Source organism: Neltuma alba, unplaced genomic scaffold, assembly GCF_004799145.2.
Source record: "Neltuma alba isolate B1F8T4 unplaced genomic scaffold, ASM479914v2 tig00010369_pilon, whole genome shotgun sequence".
Lineage (NCBI taxonomy): Eukaryota > Viridiplantae > Streptophyta > Magnoliopsida > Fabales > Fabaceae > Neltuma > Neltuma alba.
In genome coordinates this window covers 248,183-275,688 of record NW_021635274.1, presented here as the reverse complement: position 1 = coordinate 275,688, position 27,506 = coordinate 248,183, and the positions used below count along the sequence as shown (strand labels likewise).

The 27,506-nt window shown below is 29.6% G+C and overlaps 2 protein-coding genes across 2 annotated transcripts; both read right to left on the bottom strand.

Annotated features, from left to right (window-relative positions):
* Positions 1 to 11,699: 11,699 nt before the first annotated feature.
* Positions 11,700 to 14,125, bottom strand: LOC114756014 (receptor kinase-like protein Xa21). The gene is made up of 3 exons (XM_028944923.1): positions 14,116 to 14,125; positions 12,282 to 14,036; positions 11,700 to 12,061 (listed from the first exon to the last, which is right to left on the bottom strand). Exons 1-3 carry the CDS (start codon positions 14,123 to 14,125, stop codon positions 11,700 to 11,702), a joined length of 2,127 nt encoding a protein of 708 aa, XP_028800756.1.
* Positions 14,126 to 15,506: 1,381 nt separating this feature from the next.
* LOC114756012 (probable LRR receptor-like serine/threonine-protein kinase At3g47570) lies at positions 15,507 to 27,298 on the bottom strand. The gene is made up of 4 exons (XM_028944922.1): positions 26,582 to 27,298; positions 23,259 to 23,624; positions 15,758 to 15,811; positions 15,507 to 15,535 (listed from the first exon to the last, which is right to left on the bottom strand). Exons 1-4 carry the CDS (start codon positions 27,264 to 27,266, stop codon positions 15,507 to 15,509), a joined length of 1,134 nt encoding a protein of 377 aa, XP_028800755.1. The 5' UTR covers positions 27,267 to 27,298.
* Positions 27,299 to 27,506: the final 208 nt, after the last annotated feature.

The window sequence follows — 27,506 nt, the reverse complement described above, 5'->3', positions numbered from 1 at the left end:
ATTTTATCTCCTCCCAAGTTTTCTAGATTTTAAACTTTTTTTTTAGCACTTATGGAACCGAAGTATGGATTTCTCATTTTCTTCTTCATCTTCTTCGCTTAAGCTTTTCCCAGTGCAGAGTCCAATCGCAGCCAGCGTTGTGATTTAACGCTGTTGGTGTTAATTGACGGGTTTATAGGCGTGTTACTTTTAGGGTGTAATTGCTCCACTTTTAATATGTGAAGGTGCTGAAGAGTCCAATCGCAGTGCAGGGTACAATAGCAGCCAGCATTGTGATTTCACGTTGTTGAAGATGGTGTTGATTGACGGCGTTAAAGGCACGTTACTTTTAGGCCACGTTTGGCATGTGGCATTAGGAGTGAGGAGCAGGGACTGAATCAGGGAATGAGACAATTTATGGTGTTTGGTATGTGGCATTGAGCAAGGCCTGGGATTGCACAGTGCCACGTGGGTGGGACTGGACAGGCCGCCCTCCCCCCGGTATTGCATTTTCAATTCTGGGATTGAATAGTTTTAGAACAAAAATATCCTCATTTATAATAATTTTCAGATGAGTTTGACCTTCTCATTTCCGCCCTAATTTATCTTCTCCTCTTATCGTTCTAAACTTGCCGCTCGCTTTACCTCTCCTCGCTCTCTCGCTTATTGGAAGGGGCATTATTGTCTTTTCATAACTTGGATTTGATTTTAAAATAAAAATTAATCGAGCCAATCCTGTCAAATATTACCTTGTACCAAACGTAAGTCTACAGCATGATTTCCAGTTCCATTCCCTGTCTTATTACCAATCCCAAACCCTCAAATTTATTGCTGCATACCAAACATAACCTTAGGGCGTAATTGCTCCACTTTTAATATATGAAAGGCAAAATTACACCAATAAATATTCTAGAATGCTGAGTACACCTTAAAAAAAAATAAGTAAAGGTGGTCAATGCATTTAAGTAAAAGTAATTTTGAAATAATAAATATATATTTTAATAAATATGTCATGTTAATTTGTATTTAAGTAACAGAAACAAGTTTTAAAAGAAAATAATGTTATTATTTACATCATAATTTAACAATTATGTTAGTTATATATTTCATCGTTATATATTTGATGAGGGAAATCAAATATATATAAACATATAATGATGAAATTTTTTATCAATTTACACACACACACTAATTTCAAGCTCTTCATCCGTTGGTGTTCCCTTGTGTTTTCCCATTGGTCCGTTGAGCTCGCCTTCACCTATTCCATGCGTGGTGCGTCTTTTCCTCCATGAGTTTGAGGCCTTAGGATCTATGGGTCTCCTCTCCTCTGTTCTTGTTCCTGCTTGCGGGACTAGTTCCCGTATCTTAGCCTCTAGGTCTTTGATGTCACGATTGTTAAATAATTTCTACAATTTTTTTTTCTCTGAGTATATATATATTATTACAATAATATGTCTTATTGTTTATGCAGGTGGAGGGGAAAACATCACTGAAATTTTTCCCTATTACTGATTTCTCTGTTACTAAAATAGCCCTGTCGTATTCAGTGATTCAACAGATTAAATTTCGTGATAACAAAAAGTAATAATGGTTAGGCGTTTTCGAATTTCCTTTGCTTGTCCCATTCTATGTGCTTCTTCGTTGTTTGATATGTTTGATGACTAAAAAATAAGCCACGCCTTTAAAAATGATAAGGTTTTGAGGTTCTTCTTGTGGCTGAAGGTCCATAACTATATTCTTTTCACAAAAGGAGGTTTTTTTGGTGGTGAGATTTTCATTTTTGACCACATGATAAATAATAAACGTACAAGTTGAAAAGAAACTATGAAGACATAATGATCCCAATCATTCATTCATTCTAGTGCCATAAACAACCACTAACTCATTTAACAAGATAATAATACCATATATAAAAATCATAGTTTTAGTTTAGACTGTAATACCTAACTGAATATACCTAGCTGAGAGCAGATTTATTAACAATGGTTATCATACACTAAAAAGATGAAATTTTCAAAACTTTGTTTAACTTTGATACAAGACTTATAATTTTAATTTTTGATATTTTATGCTATAATTTAAGACCTGAATTCGTTCTACATATACCTATTAGCCAGCAATATCTATTTACCAAGGGTGTACAGGTCTTACTTTTGAAAATTCTGCTTTTTTGTTCCAGCTCTAATAAATCATAACCTATAAACATTAATTCATTCATATCACTTCTATTATCAATATATGCAAATAAATACTAAAACCCCAACTATGTTAAAACTGCCTCAAAGTACTCCTCCTTATGGAAGTACATAGAAATATAATAATAGTACACTTTACATGCTTCACAAATAGGAGATAATATAAACATATAAAATATCACAAAAGAGAATATAAACACATAATGTATTAATTTTTTACATTGATGAATTAGTTAACTAAATTCTTCTTCTCTTTTCTTTCCCCTTAGATCAAAGGGACCCTATGATTATATAGAAGACAAGGGTGAGATTCAAAGAATCCCAGAAGCCATAACCATGTTTCATATATTATGCGTGGTATAAATCGAGTATATGCAAAACAACCCACAGAAAACAAAACCTTACAAATAACTAAACTAGATAACTAATTGAGGCATATTCGTTGTAATATTATTGAATCACATATAACTATTGTCATAACTAATTAACTGAATTACAGAGCAATGGCATACCTGATTTACTAAATAACTAATCACATGTATAAATAGATAACTGAGCATATGCTTAACTAAATAACTGAGCAGCTGAAGAATCTGACTAACTAACTATTAAATGCATATAAACTGGACAGCAAAATACATGCACATGGCCATGGCAACAAGTGTAGTAAGGCAACTTGCATATTCTCATAATTAACTATAACATAGGTGTGAAAAATATACAAAACATACAAAATAATGATTAAAACTACCTTCCACCTGCTCTCTCGTGCTTGTACCTTGCTTTGGTTTCTTTTTTCTTCGAAAGCTGGGACACCAATTAAATCCTAACGAAACATATGTATTTATATATATATTAGGTAAGTCAACTTTCGGGTTATAATTAACCTATAACTAACTAAATCCCTCTCTAACCTTCACTTAGGCAAACTCTCCTCTCTTAAAATGGTTGGTCATCTTGGCAAAAATTGTATATGTATCTTTATATCTCTAACGGTCTCTAAACTAACTAGATCCCTCCATAACCAAGCCTTCATTTTCCTTACGCTGCTTCCTCTTAACTTTTTAATTTGTTAGAATTTAGTAAAGAGAATAACATTTAACTTAGTTATTAACTCTTCAACTCTCTTGAATAATTGTTTAGCATGAAAGAATATAAAACCACAAATTTAAATCAACATTCAAATGCCTCCAACTATATATAGCTATACATAACATTATTGGCTTAATATTTAGAAACATTCAAAAGAAACTTCAGATCAGTCCCTAAGCTTTAATTCATTCTTTACGCATTTCACAAATATAGGTGCTTACATCAATAATAAACTTAGATGGGTTAAGGTGTAAATTCACCCCGAAAGTTTATGCTTCAAAGTGTTGGGTATTCAAAAGTATTTTTTGGCTCAATGTCATCCTGAAAGTTTTTACGTCATGGCAATATCGCCCTAACCATTATCTAGGTTAAAATTAACCATAACCATCTAAGTTGACCAACTACGCTAAGTTGGCATGTACACGTGTTGTCCACATCATCTTTTTTCTAGGTTAAGTGCATATTTACATTTTTCAAGAATTCTAGTGAGCTTCTTCTCTATATATATTATTTACCATATTTTTATGCTATACTTTTGTTTTTATAAAAAGCACTAAACTAAGAGCAAATGACAAAATAAGAGATGTGCAAAAAGAGTTGTTTTTGTGTGGAAGACATGGCATCAAGGTTATCAACAAGGAATGAAGTAGATAACTTGGAAAAAAATAAAGTGGATCACACGTGAACCTATCATCTCAGCATATTTGGCTAGTTAATAGTCAAACTTAGCATAGATAACATCTAGGACAATATTGCTACAATTTGAAACTTCTAGATACCAAACACTCTAGAGTAAAAACTGCTGGGGCAAATTTGCATCTTAACTCAGAAAAGAAAAAGATGTGGACAACACGTGGACTTGTCAACTCAACATAGTTGATCAACTAAAGGTCAAACTTAACCTAGATAATGGTCAGGGCAACATTGCTACGATTTGAAAACTTTCAAGACGACATTGAGCCAAAAAATACTTCCAAATACCCAGTGCTCCCAAGCGCAAACTTTCGGGATATATTTGCACCTTATCCTCACTTGAATCAATGTTTCAGCTTCCACACTTAAATTTCACTTTCACGGCTTCCTCACTAAATCTGGAATTTTTCAGATTTCCAAATGCCAACCTACTAGAATAGTTGAGCATGTTTTAACAACCTCAGTTGCTTACCTAATACTTGGATATCAACCCATTTTAATCTGGGAATTTTTCCAAATTTAAAAACAATGTTTAAACCTCCATTTTAATATGATTTAAGCATTCAAGTCAATCCTTGTGTATTGCAAGCATCAAGCAACAGTTTGAACCTGATTTTCCAGGTCTAATTTCAACCCATAAGCCTCAGAACAAATCACTAGTTCAAACAGCTGCAACAACGATTCAGCACTTAGAGACATAAATCAGCAAGTTCAAATCAGTTTTTAAGCTTTAATACTTCGATTCAGCAAGCATTATAAAATCTAGAAATTTTTACAGCAATTAAACATCTGCATAAGCATTTGTTTAACACTCTACGAGCAACTTAATATTCATAAATACCAAACAGCAAACTTCAATTGGATTTTCAGCTCCAAGCCTTTTATTCTATCCATTATATTAGACATGCTTTTAAACTTCCTCCATTTTGTTCACAACGTCGCAATCAAACCCATATGCTTATTTCCCATATTCATCACCTTAGCATATAAATCAGTATCTTTGAACCTTTTAAAGATTTTTATTTAACGTCGGTAACAGCAAACAAGTTTGAATCAGTTTCCAGCATCCAATTTCATCAAACAACTAGTAGTGCTCACTTAAGCCCTGTCCCAATCCGAAAATTTTCGGGACAAAAATGTCTTGGGACAAGATAAAAATGTCTCAGGACCAGTCCCATCCCATTTCTATCCCAATTTCATATATTCTCCCTCTCACCTTTGTCAATTTCTCTCCTTCTCATCCTTCCTCTCTCTTTACCCACACCAAGCGTCATGTCCTATATCGGCCACTACTCCACTTTGCAACTCTCCCGTTCATCCTTCCTCTCTTTGCTTCTTCTCTCTCTTTCCCCATACCAAGCGCCATGGTCCAACATAAGCTGTCGACTAAACATACCGACCGGGCCTGCGACAATTCTGCCCAATAACAAGAGCAAAATGAAAACAATAATTCATATATTCCCACATATAACATAACAAAATTCCAGCCTAAGCTTTGTTCTACTCCTATCAACCATCCCTTGATTCTAATGCTGCTCCCCCTTTTCCTTAACCAATAATTTTTAGTCCCAATCACTCCCGTCAACCCCTAGGTGATATTAATCGAAGAGACTAAAGATGGGAGAGAGCTTGGGTATCTCACCTGGGCCTAGGATCGAGTTTTGTAGTGTCGAGCTCTTTCCCACTCCTCCTTCCACCCTTTGAGAGCTTTTTCTAGCTCGCCTTCACTTTTCTCACTCCTGATTTCCTTCCCCTTTTGTTTATTATGCCTCTTGGCTTCTTTGATAGGCATCGTGTGAAAGGGGAAAGTGTGCGCGTATGCGTCGAGCAAGAAGGAAGGGATTGAGGGCCGTGGTTGCCAACGCAATTTGGGAAGGCACGTGTGAGGTGGTGCCTAAAAGACTGAGTTGCCCTTCAATCTATCTATCTATCTATCTACCTTAACTATGAAATCTTGTAATACCCGATAATATCAAAATGGGTCGGGTTAGGTAATTAAATAACTATCCAATTGATACTTAATACTATGAAAATGATAGTGGAGGGGCATCATAAACGCTATTGGGAAAGATGCAAATGGAGTTTCGCTAACAAATTATTCATAGAATTTCTTAACATCTCATTTATGCAATATACGTTATCCTGAAACTGACACTCAACCTTTTTGTTTTCTACCTTTGTGAATTTAATTATTTTAATGACACGATAATTGTGGTTACACCTTTCACAGTTCTTTGGAACTAAACATTGATGTTTTATCAGGGAGAATAACAATATAGGTAGTTTTACTAAAAAATTTAATGTGAAATCAGTATTTAGTAAACCTGTCAACATTAGATACTTAAATCTTATATTTTATTGTCCAAATCATATATAAGAAAAATCATATTTCCAAAAATTAAGAAAAAAAGATGAATTTTTTTTTACAATAGAAGAGGAGGAATATAATAAAATATTTTTCAGTAGTATCAACCATTTTAATGTGTCATCATGTGCATCGCACAGGGGAGAAGGTTCTAGTTATTACTCATATCTCAACTTCACCTTTTAGTAAATTTTATTATTCTTGTAAAAATTTAATTATTTAATGTGTTCCAAGAATTTTTTTTCTTATTTAGTCTCTTTCACCCATAAAATAATTTTTCTGAAATTTTTAAATTAAAAATTAGCCTCTAGTTAACTATTTTCTTGAATTTCTTAAGACAATAGCTTTTAATTTTAGGAAATTAGCTTTTGAATTATCTCTACTCCTTTTTGGGAAATCAACTCTTTATAGACTCCTTTATTTCACAAAATAATTATCTATGATTTTTTTAATTATTCTGGCACTTTATATATTTTTAATAATTCTTTATTTTTTATTTTCCAGAATTTTTTACTTAATTAAAAATAGGTTTTTATTTAATAACTATTTTTTTGAGGCCTTAACTAATTCTTTAAACCTCCTAAGAATCTTATTAATTCCTAATTTCAAAATTTAGGATATTACATGGACACAGTTTTTCTTAGAATACTGCTAACGTAAAGATTGGTTGAATTGACTTGTAGCATTAACATTTCGTCAGAATACTCTCTACATTTAACAAATAGAGTAGAAGATACACATTGAGTTGCATATGTTTATCCTTTGTAAAATTCCCTAATATTAAATGCATACTTTTGTTTAACCATTTATTTGTGAACTTTAGTTGTATATCTTGTATATTGATTGCATATAATATTATATGCATATATGGTAAGTTCCATGGCTGTACGTTGGCTATATATAATACTCATCCGATCCTTAATATAAGACTCATTTAACTAATTTGATTATATTAAAGAAGTTAGATAAGTTAGTTAATTATAAGAAATATAACATGTTTTTCCTAAAATACCATAATCATCTTTCTTAATACTCTCTCTTCCTTTTCTACTTGATTATGGTTGAGGGAGTATCCATAAGGGTAATTTAAAAAAAATTGATAAATATAATAAATGAATCTTATATTTAGGATCAAAACTAACTCAATAACTTACCGGAGGAGTAGCAGGTTATGTAATATATTTTTTAAAAGAAAAATTCCAATTACAGCGTGAGTTGCGTAATAATTGACGCCGTAATGCATACACTCATGGTATCTGTTGCCTAACTGACACCATAATATCTATTTTCTGCGACTCTTATTTCTACTAAACCCCTTGTGTAGAAGCAGAAATGTATTTTTAATTGATGCCAAATATAACATTTTGCACCATGCTTAATGAACCACTTTTGTACCAAGTAAATATTTCTCTATTTCTTATTTCATAATGTAAGTACTACTTAATTAATTTAAATTGATTAAGAAAAGTAAATAAATTATTTTATTCTATCAAATGTGATATATCCCTATATAACATTAGATTACATATCGTTTGCAAGAAAAATATTAGATTATATACCAATTTATAATTTCACAACTTTAATTTACATGCAATTAAGTTACTAAAATACCCCTTTTTGTTCATTCTTCTTTTTTTCCCCACCTTGTTTCCATTTGATAATTCCTCGCCCTTTATTTCCATCTCTTGAAGCTTCCTAAGTTTGTTGTCAAAATCATTTTCATTTCTACTCTCTTCCTTTTCAATTAGTTGCTGTTGAGTTCTTGTGTGTGGACTGTTGGTCGACCTCTTTCTTACCGCATCAATAAGTGACGTTAATTGGAGCAGCAAATTTCTTTTTCTTGAATGTCTTTTCTGTTAATATGAAGTTACTGAATAAATCTTTTTTTTTTAATGTATTGTCTGTTAATATGAAGTTATTGAATAAATCTCTTCCTGCATCATTACCATTGATTGCTTATGGTCTTAATATTTCCTCCTATCTTCCTTTAGCCTCTCTTCCTATCATTACCATTGAATGACTAACTACATTTACCGACTTAATGGTCATTACTATTACTGTTTACAATCAGCAAAATGTGAATAACACACAATATTTAATAATAAACTATGTAATGGATTTCATTTTATAAGGCTCAAGATGTATTTAAAGGTTATTTGATGAAATTGTGATCAAGCTAGTAGGCATAAAAGAGAAAGTAGTACGGAAATTTAACCTAACAGTTAAGGATATAAATATAAGGAGTTGAATACTGTATATATGTTGAGAAGCTATTTCATACGATATTATATTGGAGTTCAATGAGCTAACTAGATTGACAAGGAAGGGTTAAAATTGCTAACATAGTAATGGCCAAGAAATGAGAAAATTGGCAACAAACATTATTATGAGATATCTTGGACAGTTTCAAGCCAGTCTAACCCTTGGAAATGTATGTTTATGGAATGGAGAGTTATAAAATATGTATTGAGCAACATTTCTATGCAATAATGGGATTAAAAGTTGAAATATATTAAGTAGCAAATGGGGGTGAAATGGTCATTTGGAAGTCACTCTTCTTTTACCAGCCTTTTAAAGTCTTTTCCCCCAATTTTCTTGTATTTCCTAGGACACTTAGGAAGGTTGGGGAGATGGGGGGATGAAAAAGAAGAATGACGAGAAGAAAATAAAGTAACCATAATTAGTTTTATTCTTTCTTATTCTGAGTGTTATTGTTTATTCGTGCAATTCAGTTCATGGTTCCATCTTTATTGCTTGGTCACTTGAAGCGTCCATTGAGGGTCTCTTTATTTGTTGGTCGTTTGAAGCCTCCCTTGATGGTTTCCTCTATAGTTGCCAATATTATGTTATTTTTGTTTGATTAGAACCTAATAACTATTGTTCTAATTATCTAAAATGAAGAGGATGCATAAAGAATTGTAGCGTAACATGAGAAATCTCTCAACTTGTTCAATAATCATATCTCAGTATAATGAGAAACTATTCGTTAATGGCTAACTTGGTCTTAGCAAAAATGTTTAGCAAATTAATCACTTTAATATCTCAACTTGTCATATGATTTCTAAATATAAATCTTAAGAGAAATTATTTGGAAAATGTGACTTATAAATCTTAGAAGGTATGACCAAATTAATCGTTTTAATTATACGTAGGGCTCACTTTAGTTAATTTGAAAAAGCTATCCTTCCAAAATCAAATTCCAAACCTTACAAAGTTGCCTAAAGAAAAAGAGTGGACTCACTGTTCTTATAGTTCTAATCCAAAATGTTAAAAAGAAAAATATACTGCTATAAAATATACTATTTTTATCTATTGTAAAGGACTTTTTTTCATCTGTTTAGGGGTAAGACGCTGCTAAAGGAGATATAGATAGTACTCCCTCTGTCCTTTATCATAAAATCCACTAAACTGTATTATATGGTTTAAGAAAACTGTTAAAATTAGTTAAAAGTAATAAATATGTTGGAAATGTACTTTTTTTCCCCAAATATGTCCTCGTTTATAGGTGGGTAGGTGCGAGTGAGAAAAACAAAATGAGAGAGAATGTATAAGAAAAAGATAATGAGATAGATTATTTGTAATTTAATTTAATTTAGCTCAATTCCAATTTAAACAATTCAACACAAAGTTCAGATATTCAATCCAACAATTTACTATATAAGTTTATGCCTAATATGTTTATTTCAATGGACCAGAAATTATCATGTGCAGATATTCTAATATTGTGCCTAATGTGATGAATCCAATGTAACTGGAACTGAAAAAAGAGCCAAGAACACAAAACCAAAACTCTATTAACAACATTGGAACTAACTAACTTTAAAAGATATCTAGCCATGTTTTGTTAGTTTACATAGGTATGTGAAATATATAGTGGATGTGGATAAATATGTGAAATAAACATAAGCTTCCACTTTTGGGAATAGAAGAAAAAATAAGAAAAAGTTGGGAAACTAACAAAGAAGCCTAAAACAAAATATAACATTTCCCTTTTTCACATACTCAACCACCATGTATATTTATGTACAAATTACATCCATAGTTTTCTAAAATTTAACATGAAAATTAAATAACATTGCCCTTAAATTTCATTCCTTAATACATTATTAATACTTAATTAACAAGTTTACCAAGCTTTTAATTTTCAAATGCTTTGCCCGATAATGTTCAATGCTTCCTAAATGCAATTCCTTACCAAGAATCAATTAAAACAAAAAATTAAAGCAAACTATTTGAACCCAACACTTTATATATAATCACATTTTAAAGAAGTCTCAAATTAAATATGACATTCTTAACCACCATAATATGTGTGTTTGTGTGTTCAAATATCATCTATAGCATTCTAAAAATCAAGATGGAGATTAAACAACATTGTTCTTAAATTTCAATCCTTAATATATTGAGAATACTTAATTAACTACTATATTCCAACCAAATTCCTCTCCTAGACATTTTTACAAACACATTATGTGCATTAACATTCCAACAAATTTACCAAGCTTTCAATCTTCAAATGCTTTGCCCAATCAATGGTCAATGCTTCCTAAATGCAATTCTTTACCAATAATCAATTTAAACAGAAAATGTATGCACCCACAAAACACTTATATTCATCACTTTGAATACCCACACAACCAAATGAAATAGCAGCCACACACACCTAAAACATGCAGCACCTAACATACCAAACAGGGGGAAGAGTGTTTAACTTACCTTGCTACTAGCCGTGGACTTTCAAGCTCTTAAACTCAAAACTATCATGGAGAAGACAAGTTGAAAAGTCCCAACTTTTAGAAATGCAAAATCATAACTTTTTTTTTCAGCAAAATGATAAGGAGAGTTGTAATACATGTCCTCACCTCAAGCTGAGTTGTCCACTATGAGTTTCAGCATCTATACATATTGTTGTTGTGAGTTTGTCAACAGAGAAGAAGATATGTCGTGGAAAGGAGGAGAATGCACAGGGTTTTCTGCCGTAGGGTTATTCAATCTGATTTATAGCATTTAAACATCCATTCACGTCTGTTGAAGGATAACATATGAGTATATTAACATATATTCATCTATTCATGGAGAACAAACAAGTATATATTCATATACTAATATGTTTTCTTTTGACAAATGTGTATATGTAGCTTTTTTTTTTTTTAAACAAAAGAGAATAGAGGGCAGAAATGTTTATTTTATAGTAGTGATATAATGAAACATAAAGAAATTTAGAATGAATCTGATCAAGTTAGAAAATTTCAAATTTCAAATAATTTTACATATTATTACATTGTACACAGAATCACTCTAATTTACAAGAATAAGTGTTACCCAAAAAAAAAAGGATTAAAGAAATGGTACGTAAAATGTGCTTTAACAATTACTCAACTAACAATTTGCTGAGCATTTTCCATTAACAAAACCTTGATCTTTTTCAATGACACTACAACATCAATCATAGTAAGTCGTACTTCAGGTAAGTCATTGCAACACTTTAATGCTAGATCAAAAACTGATGATATATGAGATAATATATTATCAGTATTTTGATTTTTTCTATGCAACAAATTTGCATCTATAATATTGATGATTGAATGTGGTGTGGATTTGCTCACCCAGTCTTTCAAATTTAGTCCTTGAACAAATATCTCATCTGTTGGCTTCTTCCTTGTAAACATTTCCATCAGCAAAATACCATAACTATACACATCTCCTTTGGCAGAGACAACTCCTTTTGATCCATACTCTGTATGTCATGTTGAATAATCAGTATAAAAGTCATGATGTCAAAACCATAAGGTTTGTCCCTTGTTAATCTGTTTTTTTTTTGTATCATTTCTTCAAATATTTACATATGAAGGCACGAAATATTTGCTACAAATTGAGTAGTATAGAATTTTATAAAGCATACATGATAAACAAAAGAACATAGAAATAAATCCACAACAATATTACTAATCCATTACCTGGTGCCATATAGCCAATAGTAGCCAAAGATTTCGTATAAATTTTTGATTGCTTTTCACCAAATAATTTAGCAATACCAAAATCACTAAGATGAGCCACCATATCTTCGTCTAACAAAATATTGCTTGGTTTCACATCACAGTGAACAACTAGTATAGGAGAACCATGATGAAGATACTCCAAAGCTGTTGCCACATCTATCATTATATTCAGCCTTTGCAAGACATTTAAATAATAGTTATGAGAGTACAACCATTTGTCGAGACTCCCATTTGCCATGAATTCCATGATTAGAGATCTGAAATGATCGTTTGAGCAACTGCTAATGGTTTTAATGAGATTGCGATGGCGCAAATTGCATATGGCAGCACATTCAATATCAAAACTTCTCAATGCTTCTTCTGTGTCTAAGTTATTAAATACTTTGACAGCAACTATATTTTCATTAGGAAGAATTGCTTTGTATACTGATCCAAAACTTCCAGAGCCTAGAAGATTACTCTCATCAAATCCATTTGTTCCTTGTAGAAGTTCATAATAGGATATCCTAGTTGGTGTATCCAAATCTGTTAAATCCTTTTTGGTTGAATAATTATCATCATCTCTCTTATGCTTTAGAAAGATAATGCTTGAAACAACCAAAATGACAAACATGATGGGTAATAAGCATTTTATCATTAGCATCACTTTATTTGATATGGGCTTGTTTCCTCTCCTACATGGTTGAACTTGTAGTTGGGATTTCCCACAAAGATCTTTATTCATCATAAAAGATTGGGCAGTAAAATTCCAAAAAGGGCCACCATCAGGAATTTCTCCATGCAATAAATTGTAGGAAAGATTCATGTAGTTAAGATAGAGTAATGACTCCAAGGACTTTGGAATCACCCCAGATAAGTAATTATGAGAAAGATCCATAGACTCCATGCTTATCATGCCACTAAACGCTTCAGGAATAGGCCCTTGCAATTTGTTTTGAGCTAAAGATAAAGTCTGTAAAGTTTGCAAGCTGCCTATAGCTGCAGGGATGCTTCCTGAAATTTGGTTTCTGGACAAGTTCAATAGTATAATTGCTCTGAAGTTTGATACCTCTGGTGAAATCATTCCACTTAGTGCATTAGAGGATATGTCTAATACCAAGATATCTTTGAGACTCCAAAGAGAAGAGGGTATATGAGATATCAATTTGTTAGAGCTAAAATTTAACTTCCGCAAAGAAGTATTTCTGAGACATCCTGGAATTGCTCCTGAAAACATGTTCTTGGCAAGATACAACTCACTCAGACCTTTGAGTTGACAAAGTTCAGTTATAATGAACCCGTGCAATTTGTTGTTACTTAGACTTAAACGTTGAAGGTTATGTAATTGGTTAAATATGTCTGGAATCAACCCTGTCAAATGATTCTCATCCAAATCTAATTCTATCAAGCTTGTTAAACTTTTGAGGGTAGTGGGTATAGCTCCGTTAAATTTATTCAACGACAAATCTAACTTAATGAGCTTAGAAGCATTTGATATGCTATTTGGAATTTGTCCAGTTAGTTCATTTCCTTGCAACTGTAACTCATACAGGTTGGGAAGGCCAATTCCTAAATATGATGGCAAAAGGCCATAGAGGAAATTCCAATCAAGGAGCACTCTTTTCAATGTTGAAATGTTAAATATATTGGAAGGAATGGGTCCATACAGATTGTTTCCTCCCAAAGCTAAGATTTCAAGTCTAACAAGATTGCCTATATCGTTGGGTATATAACCTGGAAATAAAAAGTTGAATGTACTCCTTAAAAGAAACCAAAATGGATAATAATGTTCGCAGATAATATATGTGCATACCATATAACATAGAAAACTATACTCCTCTTACTAATTCCAAAAACTTAATATTCATTAATGCTGACATGTTGAATATATTAAAAAGAATAGGGTCAAGTCTAACACATTAGGTTTATCAAGTTTGCCTATTTTTTAAGGTACGAAACATGGACATGAAAAAATTGATGGAAGATCATGACTTTTATATAGTTTAGATATTAATATATACAAATAAATTTAGAATTAAATACTCTAATCTTTCTTGTATTTTGTCCTAATTACACGGATCTCCCCTCTTTTTTGAAAACATACAATTAAATCCAAATTGTTAATTTTGTTACAAATATTCTAAAAATATTTTTTAATTAAAATTTATATTAAAATATTTTTATTTACTAATTTACCCTTGATAATACTAAATCCCTAAATGTTGGCTAAAAAGTTCTAAACAATTTAATGTTTTTTCCTATCCCTGAATTTTATTTTTTTTCTTTTTGAAAATAGTTATTTGTTTAATGTTTTTATCATATTGGTATAGAAAATTAAGTAATTTAGGTAATGTAGACTTAAAAACCTTGAATGGAAATTTGATTAATTTTTTTAAGTAAATATATAATTGACTGAATAAGTTATAAATCTTTCTAATAAAATTTTTATTTAAAAGTTTTAAATTATAAATTTAAATGGTTTCTAGAATCTCTCAAACTTAGACAATTTATATTACATAATGAGAAAAAAATATGTCTTTATTTTATTTTCTAGCCATTTAAAAAAACTAAATAAATAAGTTTCATTATATGTGATCAAGAATTAAAATTATAAAATTTTATAATATAATCAAAATTAGTAAATTTTAGTACATTTTAAAAATTTTGAAAATACATGTATTAAAATTATTTTTTTTGAAAAATGTAAATGTTGAAATGACTTTTATATTAAGGAGGGGTGTTTTGGTCAAAAAATTTTAATAGTCAAACTTAACGGTCAACTAATGGTTAGATGAACAAAAATAAAATCTGAAATATACAAGAAAAGTTTTTATAACATACATTTTAATTTTAAGGAAGGCTTATATTTATTTTCAAAATAGATTAAAGGTTTGTGTAATTTAGGTAAAATAAAGGAGTAGATAATGTATTTTACTCTGATATCTTTCAAAGAAGAATGCTAAAGATCGTGGAATTAATTTCACCTATTTAAAACGAACTACCAAATCATTTATATTTTGCTTGAAGGTTGTTAACTATTTAAAAGGCTCTAACTTTAAAATACGACAATGAATTTATCGTACGCCAAAAAAAAAAGGCTGAAATTTTATTTTATTTTGTTTAAGGAATTAAACTACTTTCAGTTTTTTGATATAAAAACTATTTTTAGTTATACATTCTGGATATTAGAAAGAAACACTAAAACTAATCCTTTTTAACATCCTTATCAGCATCTGAAGTTAGAAATTCACACATAGAAGGAATGCGACCACAGATGAAGTTAGAAATGTTTATTGATCCATTTTTGTTCATGCAAGGCGTGTGGTATCTTTTCCTGGATTGTATATATTAAAAAAAGAAAAGAAAAACTAAAGACGTGTAGTTAAAATTTGGAGGACTAAAAAATTAATTTTTTTTTTCAAAAAGACCAATCACATTATGAACAAAGCACACACCATGATCAAGGATTTGGAGGTTTGTCAAACCTCCAATCTCAATTGGAATAATTCCTGAGCAAATTATATATGGTGAAGCTATTTTATTTATCACAGTATAAATGATGTGGGACTTTTTTAGAGTAAAATTAAAAAATTTAAATATCAAATGGTCCCATCAGGTCTTGATCTTGTCTTTCTTTTATTTTGGCATTGTAATCACAAGCTTAATATATACAAGTCCTATCATATGAATGAACAATCTGAATGAATGAAATGGCTAAAAAATTTTTTATAGACTACCATCCATTCATGATTTGATCTTTTGATATTTGGGGCTGTAAATTAATAGCTATATTTAAAACCCCCCACTATAAATAGAACAATATTAATGAAATGATGAAAAACATAATCCTCATCTAAATTTAGTCTATTAGAAAAATGATTCTAAAAATGAAGGAAAAAAAAAGATATAATAATCCCACGGTTGTATAGTGGGTGGCAACCAAATATAATTGATTAGTAACAACTTCTTGTAAAAAGATTGATTGGACTTATAAGAAGAAAAAATAAAGCAGGTTATATTTTCTGCATATAATAATATACATAATACACACGTGTACTGTTAAAAAAAACTACACGTGCCTTGTTAATATTAGGAAGGGAGAACGCAAATTTCTTAATTAACAAATTGCATGTGAATCTGTTAAATTTAACTGTACAAATATTTTCCGCATTGCCAATAAATCATATGTGGCATAAAGCATTAAACTATTTTTTTGGCAATTTTTCTTTCCAAGAGATTTTTTAGGGTACAATTGAAGTGAGAAATTATGAAAGCATACTTTCCTCAACCTGTTGATTTTGTATCCTTCTTTTAATTTCAGATTTATTGTAAAAACTTTATTTAATTTCACATACAAATTGAACATAAAACAGTTTCTCTGTAAATTCAAATGAATTCGAATGATGCGATTTAATAATTTGACTAACTATTGAAAACATCTCGTGTTCTCGTTCATTAATTGGAAATTAAATTTGCTTGAATAAGCATTTTTTGAGTTTCAGTTAAATTTTTGTTTTAAATTTTATTTGTAATTGATTTTCTATAATTATCTAAATAATTTTTTTGTTTATTGTACATTTTTCAATTCCTACGATATAAATTTTTTAAAATTATTACATATAATTTTAATTACAGTTAAACAATATAGAATTGTTACAATTTATATATAATAAAGAGAATTTTTCTCAAAAAAAATATATAATGAATAAAAAATTATATATAACTTTTCTATCCTACTAATTTAATATCATGAGGTCCTCGCTATTCATAATCTTGGCTTTATTTGTTATCCTGGCATTGTCATGACTAGCCTTACATGAGTCCTATCATAAGTGCATAGAAAATATTAAAAAGAAGAAAACAAAGACACATAAGTGCATACCTGTAAATGAGTTATCACTCAAATATAATTCTTTCAAAGATGTGCAGTTCCTTATTGATTTTGGAATGATCCCCTCTAATTGATTATCAGTAACATCAAAGGATTCAAATAAAAGGAGATGATGGCACATTTCCTCTGGCAAATTACCCTTTAAATGATTGATGCCAACGTCAAAAATTCTCAAAGAAGGCATGTTCCAAAGAAATGAAGGAATTTCACCTATAAATAAATACCAATTATTTGTTAATTACCAGGTAGTATGGCAAGCAACTTCCTAATAAATTCACGCCTACATAAGCATATAAATAATGCTTCTCCGGTTCTAATTATAAGAGCTAGTTGACTAATTTGAGAAAATTAAAAAAAGAAGTTAAGTTAGTTATTTGTAATAAATATGTATTGTCTTTCCTAAAATATCCTGTTTAATCAAGTGTATTGGCTAAAACTACCATTATTAGAAGGACTACCTTGGAAAAAATACATAAATATGAGAGAAAAAGTGGATTGGTGTCTTATATTTAAGACCAAAATAAAAATCAAATAAAGTCTTATATTAAGGATTGGAGATAGTACATGGAATTTTGATAATTAGATGCTTAAAATTAATAGAAAATAAGTCAGTTTTTAGATTGACGGTAATGTAAAAAGGACTCCTTTAATATCAGTGATCAATTGAATATTAAATTTCTTTCAAAGAAGAATTGCTGAAGAGAGACTATGGATTTAGCCTCACCTATATAAAATGAACATCCAAATTATTTATATTTTGCATTAAACTTATTTAATATTTACAAGGATTAAATTTTGAAATATGAGGATGAGTTCATCATAGGCAACAAAAAAAATGGAAGGCTAAAATTTAGTTTTTATTTAATGAACTAAAGTACTTTCAGTTACACATCGTACTGATATAGTATAAATAATAACAACTTCATTTTTATTTAAGAAAAATGGATTGCGTTAAACATATCAAGTATACTAGAATTTTGACTCTTACTCTCCGTTTAGATGGAAAGATAAGAAAGAAAACAAAAAGAAAGAAAATCTACTGAAGAGAAAACTTGAGAGAAAATATTATCATCTCTCATGTTTTAATGAAGGAGAGAAAATAGAAAAAAATGAATAAATATTTAAATGACTAAAATATCTTTTTTACCATGACAAAATATAAATGTTTAAAATTGAATAAGATATTATAATAAAAATCATATTAACATTTACATTGTCAAATACTACCTCCGGTCCTTAATATAAGACCCTTTTTTACTTTTATTTTGATCCTAAATATAAGACCCCCAATCCACTTTGTCTCTCATATTTATACATTTTTTTAAGGTAATCCTTCTAATAATTATAGTCCTAGCCAATATAGTTGATTAGTGAAGATATTTTAGGAAAAGCAACACCTGTTTATTACAAATAACTAACTTAACTTCTTTTTTTAATCTCTTCAAATTAGTCAACTGGGTCTTATAATTAGGATCGGAGGTAGTAATTTAATAAAAGTGTTACGTTTTAGGATAACAATAAAAGTGATTAATTTTTTAAAATTAAATAAAATAAAAATAAATAAACTATGTGTGAGAAGCCGCTCAATCATATACAATCTATCAGTCTATCACAAGCTCGAGGTTTTCTCCTTTTTTTCTAATTAAAAAAATGAGGTTCTTGAAGTGTGGTAACGCTTTCGCCCCCCCAAAAAAAAAGGAAAAAGAAAAGCGAACTGCACTAATGTTGGGGATAATAGGAACAGCTATAATGTGAAGTTCAGTTTTGCCATGAGTTTCACTCACAACATTCATGATGAAGAGGTGCGGATGTGAGGGCAGTAGTGGAAGGTGTATTTTCTTCTCATTTTCTTTTCACATTTGAAGAGAAAGTTTGAGAGGAAAATATGGTGAATCCCGCTGGCCATTTTCTCCCCCACTTTTTCTTCATCCCAACTTTCACTCCTATTTTCTTTCCTAGTTCTCTTTCCTCCCAACTTTTCTCTCTATCCAAACAGAGGGTTAAAACAATCTCAATTAAAAACTTTGCAAGCAATAGAGAATAAGTATAAATAAAAAATAAAAATCTTTAAAACATAAAATAAAGAAATGGGTTGATTGGGCATACCTGTAAAGAAATTCCATGATAAATATAATTCTTCCAACAATGTTCCGTTGCCAGTTGATACTGGAAGACTACCATTCAAATTGTTTCTGTCTAAATACAACATTCTTAAAGAAGAAATGTTGAGGAGAGATGATGGAATCTCACCTGTTTCAATTTAAAAGAGGATAAGATATGAGTTATATATATTTTGATGAGAGAATTGGATGTATCATAAAAATCTTTTCAAATACAAATCCTTTCATTAAAAAAAAAAAAAAGCATTGCGTCCACTCATACATTACAAATATGAAACCTTTTTAAAGCACATAAACTGCATAGCATGTTGAAAAGAAACGGATTACTCTATATATAAAAACAAACAGCAAACACATATTTCTAATGATCCAAAACACATTTTAACTTTTTTTTAATAAAATCAAACTGCCCAATGTGATTTTTTTTATGTTTTTTTTTGTTTCAAATGTGGTTTTTAAAATCGTCATCCAAACATATTTTTCATCTTTTTGTTCTCAAAACTTATTTTTAAAAAAAATATGAAATTGTTCTGGAAAAAAGATTAAAAAAAGAAGAAGAAGTAAACAAGCCATTTATTCTCCACGTTATAAATATCTAGTGGTCCATCAGTTCATGATCTTCTATTTCTTTTATTTTGGCATTGTAATCATAAGCTATATATAAGCCACATTCTATGAATCAACAATATAATGAATAAAATGACAAAAAGCAAAATCTCATTTTAGTTTTACGAGCTATATAACTCAGCCTCCGCTATGAATATATACAATATTAATGAAATTAAAAGATAAAACCTCATTTTAAATTTATTTTATCATGGAGAATATTAAAAAGAAGAAAATAATAAAAATAAGAAATGATCATCTTAATGCTTGTAAAGAGGTTGGCATTTAAATACAATTCATTAACAACAATTTTGATTGTGAAAACACTGAATGGACTTGTAAATAAAAAAATAAAATAGTTAATAATATATTTGTATAAGTGTACCAGCTTTAAAGGGAAAATAAAGCAGGAAATATTGTTCGCCTATAGGTACTATATATAAAAATATATACTCATATACATACATATATATATATATGCGCGCGCGCACATATATACACACGCATCTTGCGCGCTGATCCCCAAAACCTGAATATTTGCGTTATGCGGATTAATCGATGCATAAATATTATGAAAGGGGAAAGCAAATTTTGTCTTTCAAATTTCTTACCTGACGTTATGGCAATTTTGAAATTATGTATTTCTTTATTTATGTTTACATTATGACATTTCTCAATCTGGTGTTGCATTTTTTGTCTGTATTTTTATTGAAAAATTTAAAAAAATATACTTAAGGATAAGATATGTCCTTAGAAAGTTAATCTGACAATGTTAAAAAAATATAATTATTTTCAAAAATTAAATTTGTTACTAGCTAACTAAGTCCTATACAGGAACAATTCATTGTCAATATTTATTGCCCAATTTAGATTATTGGTTCAGTAAAAATATTATGTGCATGGGAGACTTACATTTTTAGAAACACACAGAAAGACTTGCGCATTTAGAAACACAAAAATACTTATTTAAAAAAAAAAACCTTTCAATTCATTACACTGTGTTTTATGCTTCAGTTCAGTTTATTATTCCGCAATTTAAATTAGATTAATTTATAATTATAGATTTAATTTTGTTATGTTTTTCAGATTTGGTGGATTAATTAATTCTGAGAAATTCCTATATATCATGTGAGCTGCATACGTTTCATTCAACAAATAAGATTATGAGTTTAAAATAAAAATTAATAATAAATAATAAAATGAATATATATTTTATGTTATGCAAATTAAAATTAAATGTTCCAATTTCCAAACATGTTGCTTGCAAGGCTTGCTTACTCATTTTTTAAGAAAAAGCTTCAAAAAGTTTTAAATTATATAATAAGAAACAGTTGTTTTCAAAGATTGATAACCCGCCTTAAAAGATCTGTTTGGGCTATTATTATGACAATATTCTTTTTCCCATTGGTATAACTAACAATTTCAAAAATCAGATGACAGGTTTTTTTATTCTTAAAAAAGAATAGAAAAATGATTGAAAAAAATAAGAAGAAATGGACAAAAATACAACAAAATCTAAAGCAATATCCAAAGCGTAGGTTCATTCAAAATACACCTAATAAATTGTAATAAGATATTTCCACAAATGAAAAAAGTAATAACAAAATTTCATTTTAAAATTAGTTTTCATTCTCAATATTAAAACAAAAACAAAAACACGCATATGTTCTAAGATAGTGGTATAATTAAAATTCGCACCTTGCAAATTGTTGTTGTGAAAATCGAGGATTTGGAGGTTTTTTGACTCATCCTCTCTCTCACTCAACCTCACCATAAATAAGGATGTTTTAGGATAATAAGTCATATATTTTACATATTTATTATTTTTAATTAATTTTAACTGACTTTTCGAATTGCCTAAATTATTTTATGTTTATATTTTGAACTAAAAGGAACATAACTTCTTTACAAGACTTCTGACACCCCTCCACTTTGAAAAATAGAAATGGAATACTTTATTTATAAACACAAAAGATATTGTTTGCATATAGGTAATATATACACACACATATTTAGATTAAGGGAGAAGCAATTTTTGTCTAACCATCAAATTTCTTACCTTTTAATATTGCAAATCAGGACGTTAAGTTTGAGTAAATAATTTTTTGTAAATTTCCAATTAATCATGTGTGGCATAAAAACATTAAACTACTTTTTCAGCAATTTATCTCTGCATAAAAGAATTTTTTGATACTACCTCCTGTTCTAAATATAAGAGCTAGTTGACTAATTTGAGTAGATTAAATAAATAAATTAAGTTAGTTATTTGTAATAAATAGATATTATCTTTTCTAAAATATCCTTGCTAATCAATTTTATTGGCTAGAACTATCATTATTAAAAAGATTATTTTGAAAAAATAGATAAATATGAGAGACAAAGTAGATTGGGATCTTATATTTAAGATCAAAATAAAAGTCAAATGAGGTCTTATGTTAAGAACCAAAGGTAGTACAATGTTAGTAAGAAATTATAGGAAACAATTTTAGATAAAAAAGCCTGAAATTATGATATTTAAATTTAGGCACCTAACACTTCAAAAATTACAAAAAATGAAGAAAAAAATTAAAATTTTGAAATCCATGAAATTAGAAAAATTACAAAAATTTTGGACGCTTCTTTTAATTTCAACTTAAATAATTATTAAGAAATTATCAGTGAAAATTTTTATGTTCAAGAGCTTTGTTTAATTTTACCAAGAATTGAATGTACGGAATTGTACCAATTTCTTTTTTTTGGCCAGAAAATTGTTCCAATTCAATATGAATGAATTAATATATTTGTGTGTCTTAGCAATTTATAACGTTAGTAAATAATAGTTTTCTACTTTTTTTTGATATATTTCATTTACATGTCATGTCTACAAGATACAAAATTTACATTTTTTTCGTATAACATCGTTCAAGACTTAGTCATTTTGAAAAATAACACTGATATGATCTAATTGATAATATAGAACCAGATTTATTTTAAAAAACTTGCCGCCAACAAGAAAATGGAGGTGAAAATGACCGACATGGAAGGAATGCCACGCTGCATGAAAGTTAATTACAAATTTTGATTAATTTATTTTTCTTCAGTTTAAATATTTTATTTCATGTTTTGACATGCACGTGTGAAAAATAAATTATATGTAAAAGAAAGCATATCCAGTTTGAGATTAAAAGAAAGCATCAAAATCATATCCAGTCCGAGATTAAAAGAAAGCATCAAGTTCCATGTCTTTAAAATTAATCTAGCAAAATTATTATTCACTAAATTTGTAATATTTAAATTAAATTCATGACTTATCAAAATACTAAACAAAATTTAAGACAACCATATAATTAAAACTCTTACCTTGCAAGTTGCTTTTGCTAAGATATAGCCACTCAAGTTTGGTCAAATTTCCAATGTCGGTTGGAATGTTTCCTCTGTTGAATTTGTTATCCCCAATTTCTAAGTCTACTAATTCCTTGCATTGATGCCAAATGGAGGGTATTTCTCCAGACAAATCATTGTGATGGAGATATAATAGTTCAAGTTTTGGAAGCCCAGAACACAAATTTGTTGGTAGACTCCCAGATAAATTATTTCTGTCAAGGTCAATGTATTGTCGCACTGAACTATTAAATATGGAGGTTGGTATAGTGCCTGAAAACTGATTCCTTCCAAGATATATTGCATGAAGCTGTCGAAGATCACCAATCTCATTTGGAATGGGTCCTAAGAATATTAAATGATAAACAATATGTCAATATCAACTTTCATAGCATACTGAAGGATAAGGTATATCCTTACAAAGCTAAGCTAACAATGTTAACAAATATAATTATTTTCAAAAATTCAATTTGTCACTAGCTAACTAAGTCCTATCATTGTTATCGTTGATAAAAATAATATGTACATGAGAAATACTTGAATTTTTTTAAAAACACATATCGCAAGGCTTGTGCTCTTATATGAGAAATAACATAAGTACATTTTAAATAATAAAACACAACGATAATTATTTTCAAAATAGAAATAACCCTTTCAATTTAGCTCAAGTAAGAACGGTAGAATGAATATTTTGGATATGTGATTTGATGAGATATTTGGATGAATTAATGTTGGAGAACGTACATGGGAGACTCGTTACATTGTGATTTATGTTTCAGTTCCATTTATTTTCCTGTAATTTGGATTAATTTTAATTTATTTTTGTTATTTTTTAAGATTTATGCCAATTTTTTCAAGATCATTTGTTGGAAGACTGCAAAAAAATTTATTTTTGTTATCTACAAACTAGTTTAAAATAAAAGTGAATAATATATCATAAAATTAAGGGAAAAAGACAGTAAAATACCCTCAAAATTGCTAAATGACAAATTAGGGTGAGTAAATTTCAAAATCCCAATTCAGACCTCAGGTACCATTTTGGAATTTTCAAAGGTTACAAAATTACACAAATGCCCTTTACTTTTTTTTATACTTTTTTTTAAAATACTGCCATATCAGCAATTCCGGCCGCCGGAGCTCTAACACCGGCGACCAACCACTGGAGCTTCGATGACCGATTGTCGAAGTTCCGATGACTATTCTTTCTTATATATTGACTACTCTTTTTTAGCTATTGACTACATTTATTTTTGAACTTTGATGACACGTTACTGGAACTCTGGTTACTAGTCAGGGGTGCTCTAGTACTACTCTTTTTTAGCTATTGACTACATTTATTTTTAAATTCTGATGACTACTCTTGTTTATATATTGACTACTCTTTTTTAGCTATTGATTACATTTATTTTTAAATTCTGATTACTACTCTTGCTAAGCTATTGACCACTCCAGTAATGCGATTTACTATTCTTGTGTAGTCAATAGCTATATAAAAATATTCATTGGAACTTTGAAAACAAAAGTTGCCAATAGTTAAAACAGAGTAGTCAATAGCTATATGGAAGTAGTCACCGATAGTAAGGATAATGTTGTCATTTTACAAGATTTGAAAATTCTAAAATGGTACCTGGGGTCTGAATTGGGATTTTGAAATTTACCTACCCTAATTTGTCATTTAGTAATTTTGAGGGTATTTTACTGTCTTTTTCCCTAAAATTAATATATATTATATATTATCCAAATTAAAATTAAATATTCCATTTTACAAACATGTTGCTCGTAAGGCTTATTCATTTTTTAATTAAAAAAAAATTCAAAAACTTTTTAATAACATGATAGCAATAAACATCATTTTCAAAGATTGATAATGGGCCTTAAAAGATCTCTTCGGACTAATATTATAACAATACTAACCATCTCAAAATTTGGATGACATATTGTTTTTTATTCTCTTAAGAAGAATAGAAAAATGGTTGGGGGAAAAAAAAAGAAGGAATGCACAAAAATATAACAAAACCTAAAAAAGAAAGAAAAACAAGGGAGACAACACCAGAATCATTCAAAACATACCTAACAAGCTGTTATAATTAAGATAAAAATAGAAAATTCAATTTGTAAGTGTCGATCATCCAGAAATTAATAGACATGTCATTTTATATTTCTCCAATCCCAAATCAAAGTCAAGGAGTGCAAACTCAATTTCAAACTGGAAAATGACCTCTCGTGATTGCGTCAAATTAAAATTAATTAGAGTGGCATGTTATATTCGTTTTCAATACGTCTGAAGTTATTTTTTTAAAAGTATGAGAAGCTAAAATAAATATATAAATAAAGAGACTATTCAGATTATAAGGATATCACAAAATATAAACAGCCAATTACAAATGACGCAAGATGAAAATATCATTGATAAAAGTAAGAAATACTCCACCCTTTTAATTCCATGTGAATCTAGATAGTGTTGTAAGGGGCCTTTTTAAAATTTCAATTAACATACAGTGAAAATAGTATTTGCGAATATTGCACACTCTAAGCATAATAAGTATGTGTGTTTATTAAATTCTAGTGGATTGTCTATAATAAAAGAAAACGAAAAAAACTTACTATTGAAAAGAAAATATGAGGGAAATGAAAAATTAAAAAAAAAAACTAGAAAGAAGGAATCCCAACTGGTGCCATGTGTTCAAAGCACGTTGCAAATAAGGGATCCATGTTAATTTATAATCATCTTTGTGAATATTTTTGGTGGAGTTCTAAAACACGCCTTAACTATTTTAAACTTCTAAAATTCAACTCACCATAGCTTTTTATTTCACAAAATGGAAAAAAAAATCTCATTAGTATAAAATGTAAAAAAAAAAAAAAAAGTGGGAGTCGCATTTTTGAGGAACAAGTCTTGTGCACTTTGGAGCATCATCAAGAACCGTTTGGTACGTAATGACAGATAAAACCCATTTAGTTATCTGACATCATATTTTCTACGTCTAAACGTCATGACCTAAGTAACTCCTAAGAATTTAAACAAATTTTTCTTTCACAATGATATAATTTGCATAGATTGACAAGAAAAAAAATCAATATTAGAGCTGACTTATTCAATATTAATTATGAAAACTTGAATTCTAGGCTTTATCACCTTACTTTATAAATAATTAACTTCAATTTTGAGAACGAAGGATCATTAAAGAAAAACCATGTTCAACGCACCCAAACAATGATGATTGAGGGTTTATATCCAGATGAATAAATAGACTAGTTTTGAGCAAACACAAATATAAATATAAAAATTAATCCAAACATACCTGACAAACTATTATAAGACAACCATAGCAATTCAAGTGAAGATAAGTTGGAAATTGTTTGGGGAATTGCTCCTGAAAGTTTGTTCCTTGAAAGTTGTAAATTCTTCAAGTGCTTTAGACTTCCTATTTCAGGTGGAATGGTACCTCCAATAATATTAGAGTTCCAATCCAAAGTCTCCAACCTTGATAGATTGAACAGAGATAATGGAATAAATCCATTGAAACTATTATTTTGAAAAATCAAGTGCTCAAGCATAGATAAATCTCCTATCCATGTTGGAACTTGTCCGTGAAAGTCATTATAGCTCAAGTTGAATAGTCTCAATCGACGTAATCGAACTAAGTCTTGAGGAATTTGACCATGAAAGTTGTTTTTACTGAGATCAAGGTAAGCTAGAAATGAGAGATTTCCTAGTTGTGGAGTTATGCTACCCTTAAGATCCATGCCACCAAGATTCAAGGAATGAACCCTTCCATGACGAGTATTGCAGGTGACACCAACCCAACTGCAAGGAGAAGAAGAGACAGACCAATTAGTGAAGAAATCGTATGGATCTGAAGTGATATGGGATTTAAGGGAAAGAAGTGCAGATCTGTCGGTGGTGATGTTTGTTTGAGTCCAAGCTAAGCAGGACATGAAGCAATGCAGTGAGAAAAGGAAAACAAAGGCTAGAGGTTTTCCCATGTTTTGCACAGCAGACTTATCAAATTTGCAAGTGTTGCGCATCCAGCAATTAACAAGCACGTCCATTTATACTTCTCTAATTCTAAATCAAAGTCAAGGCCACCAAGTTAAATTTCAAATTGGAAAATAGCATTTCTCGTGAATACATTAAAAAATAAGGATAAAGAAGAGAACACCAAAATTAAATATAATGCATGATTGTGATAAATTACAGACTTTCAAATAATAAAAACTCTTTAC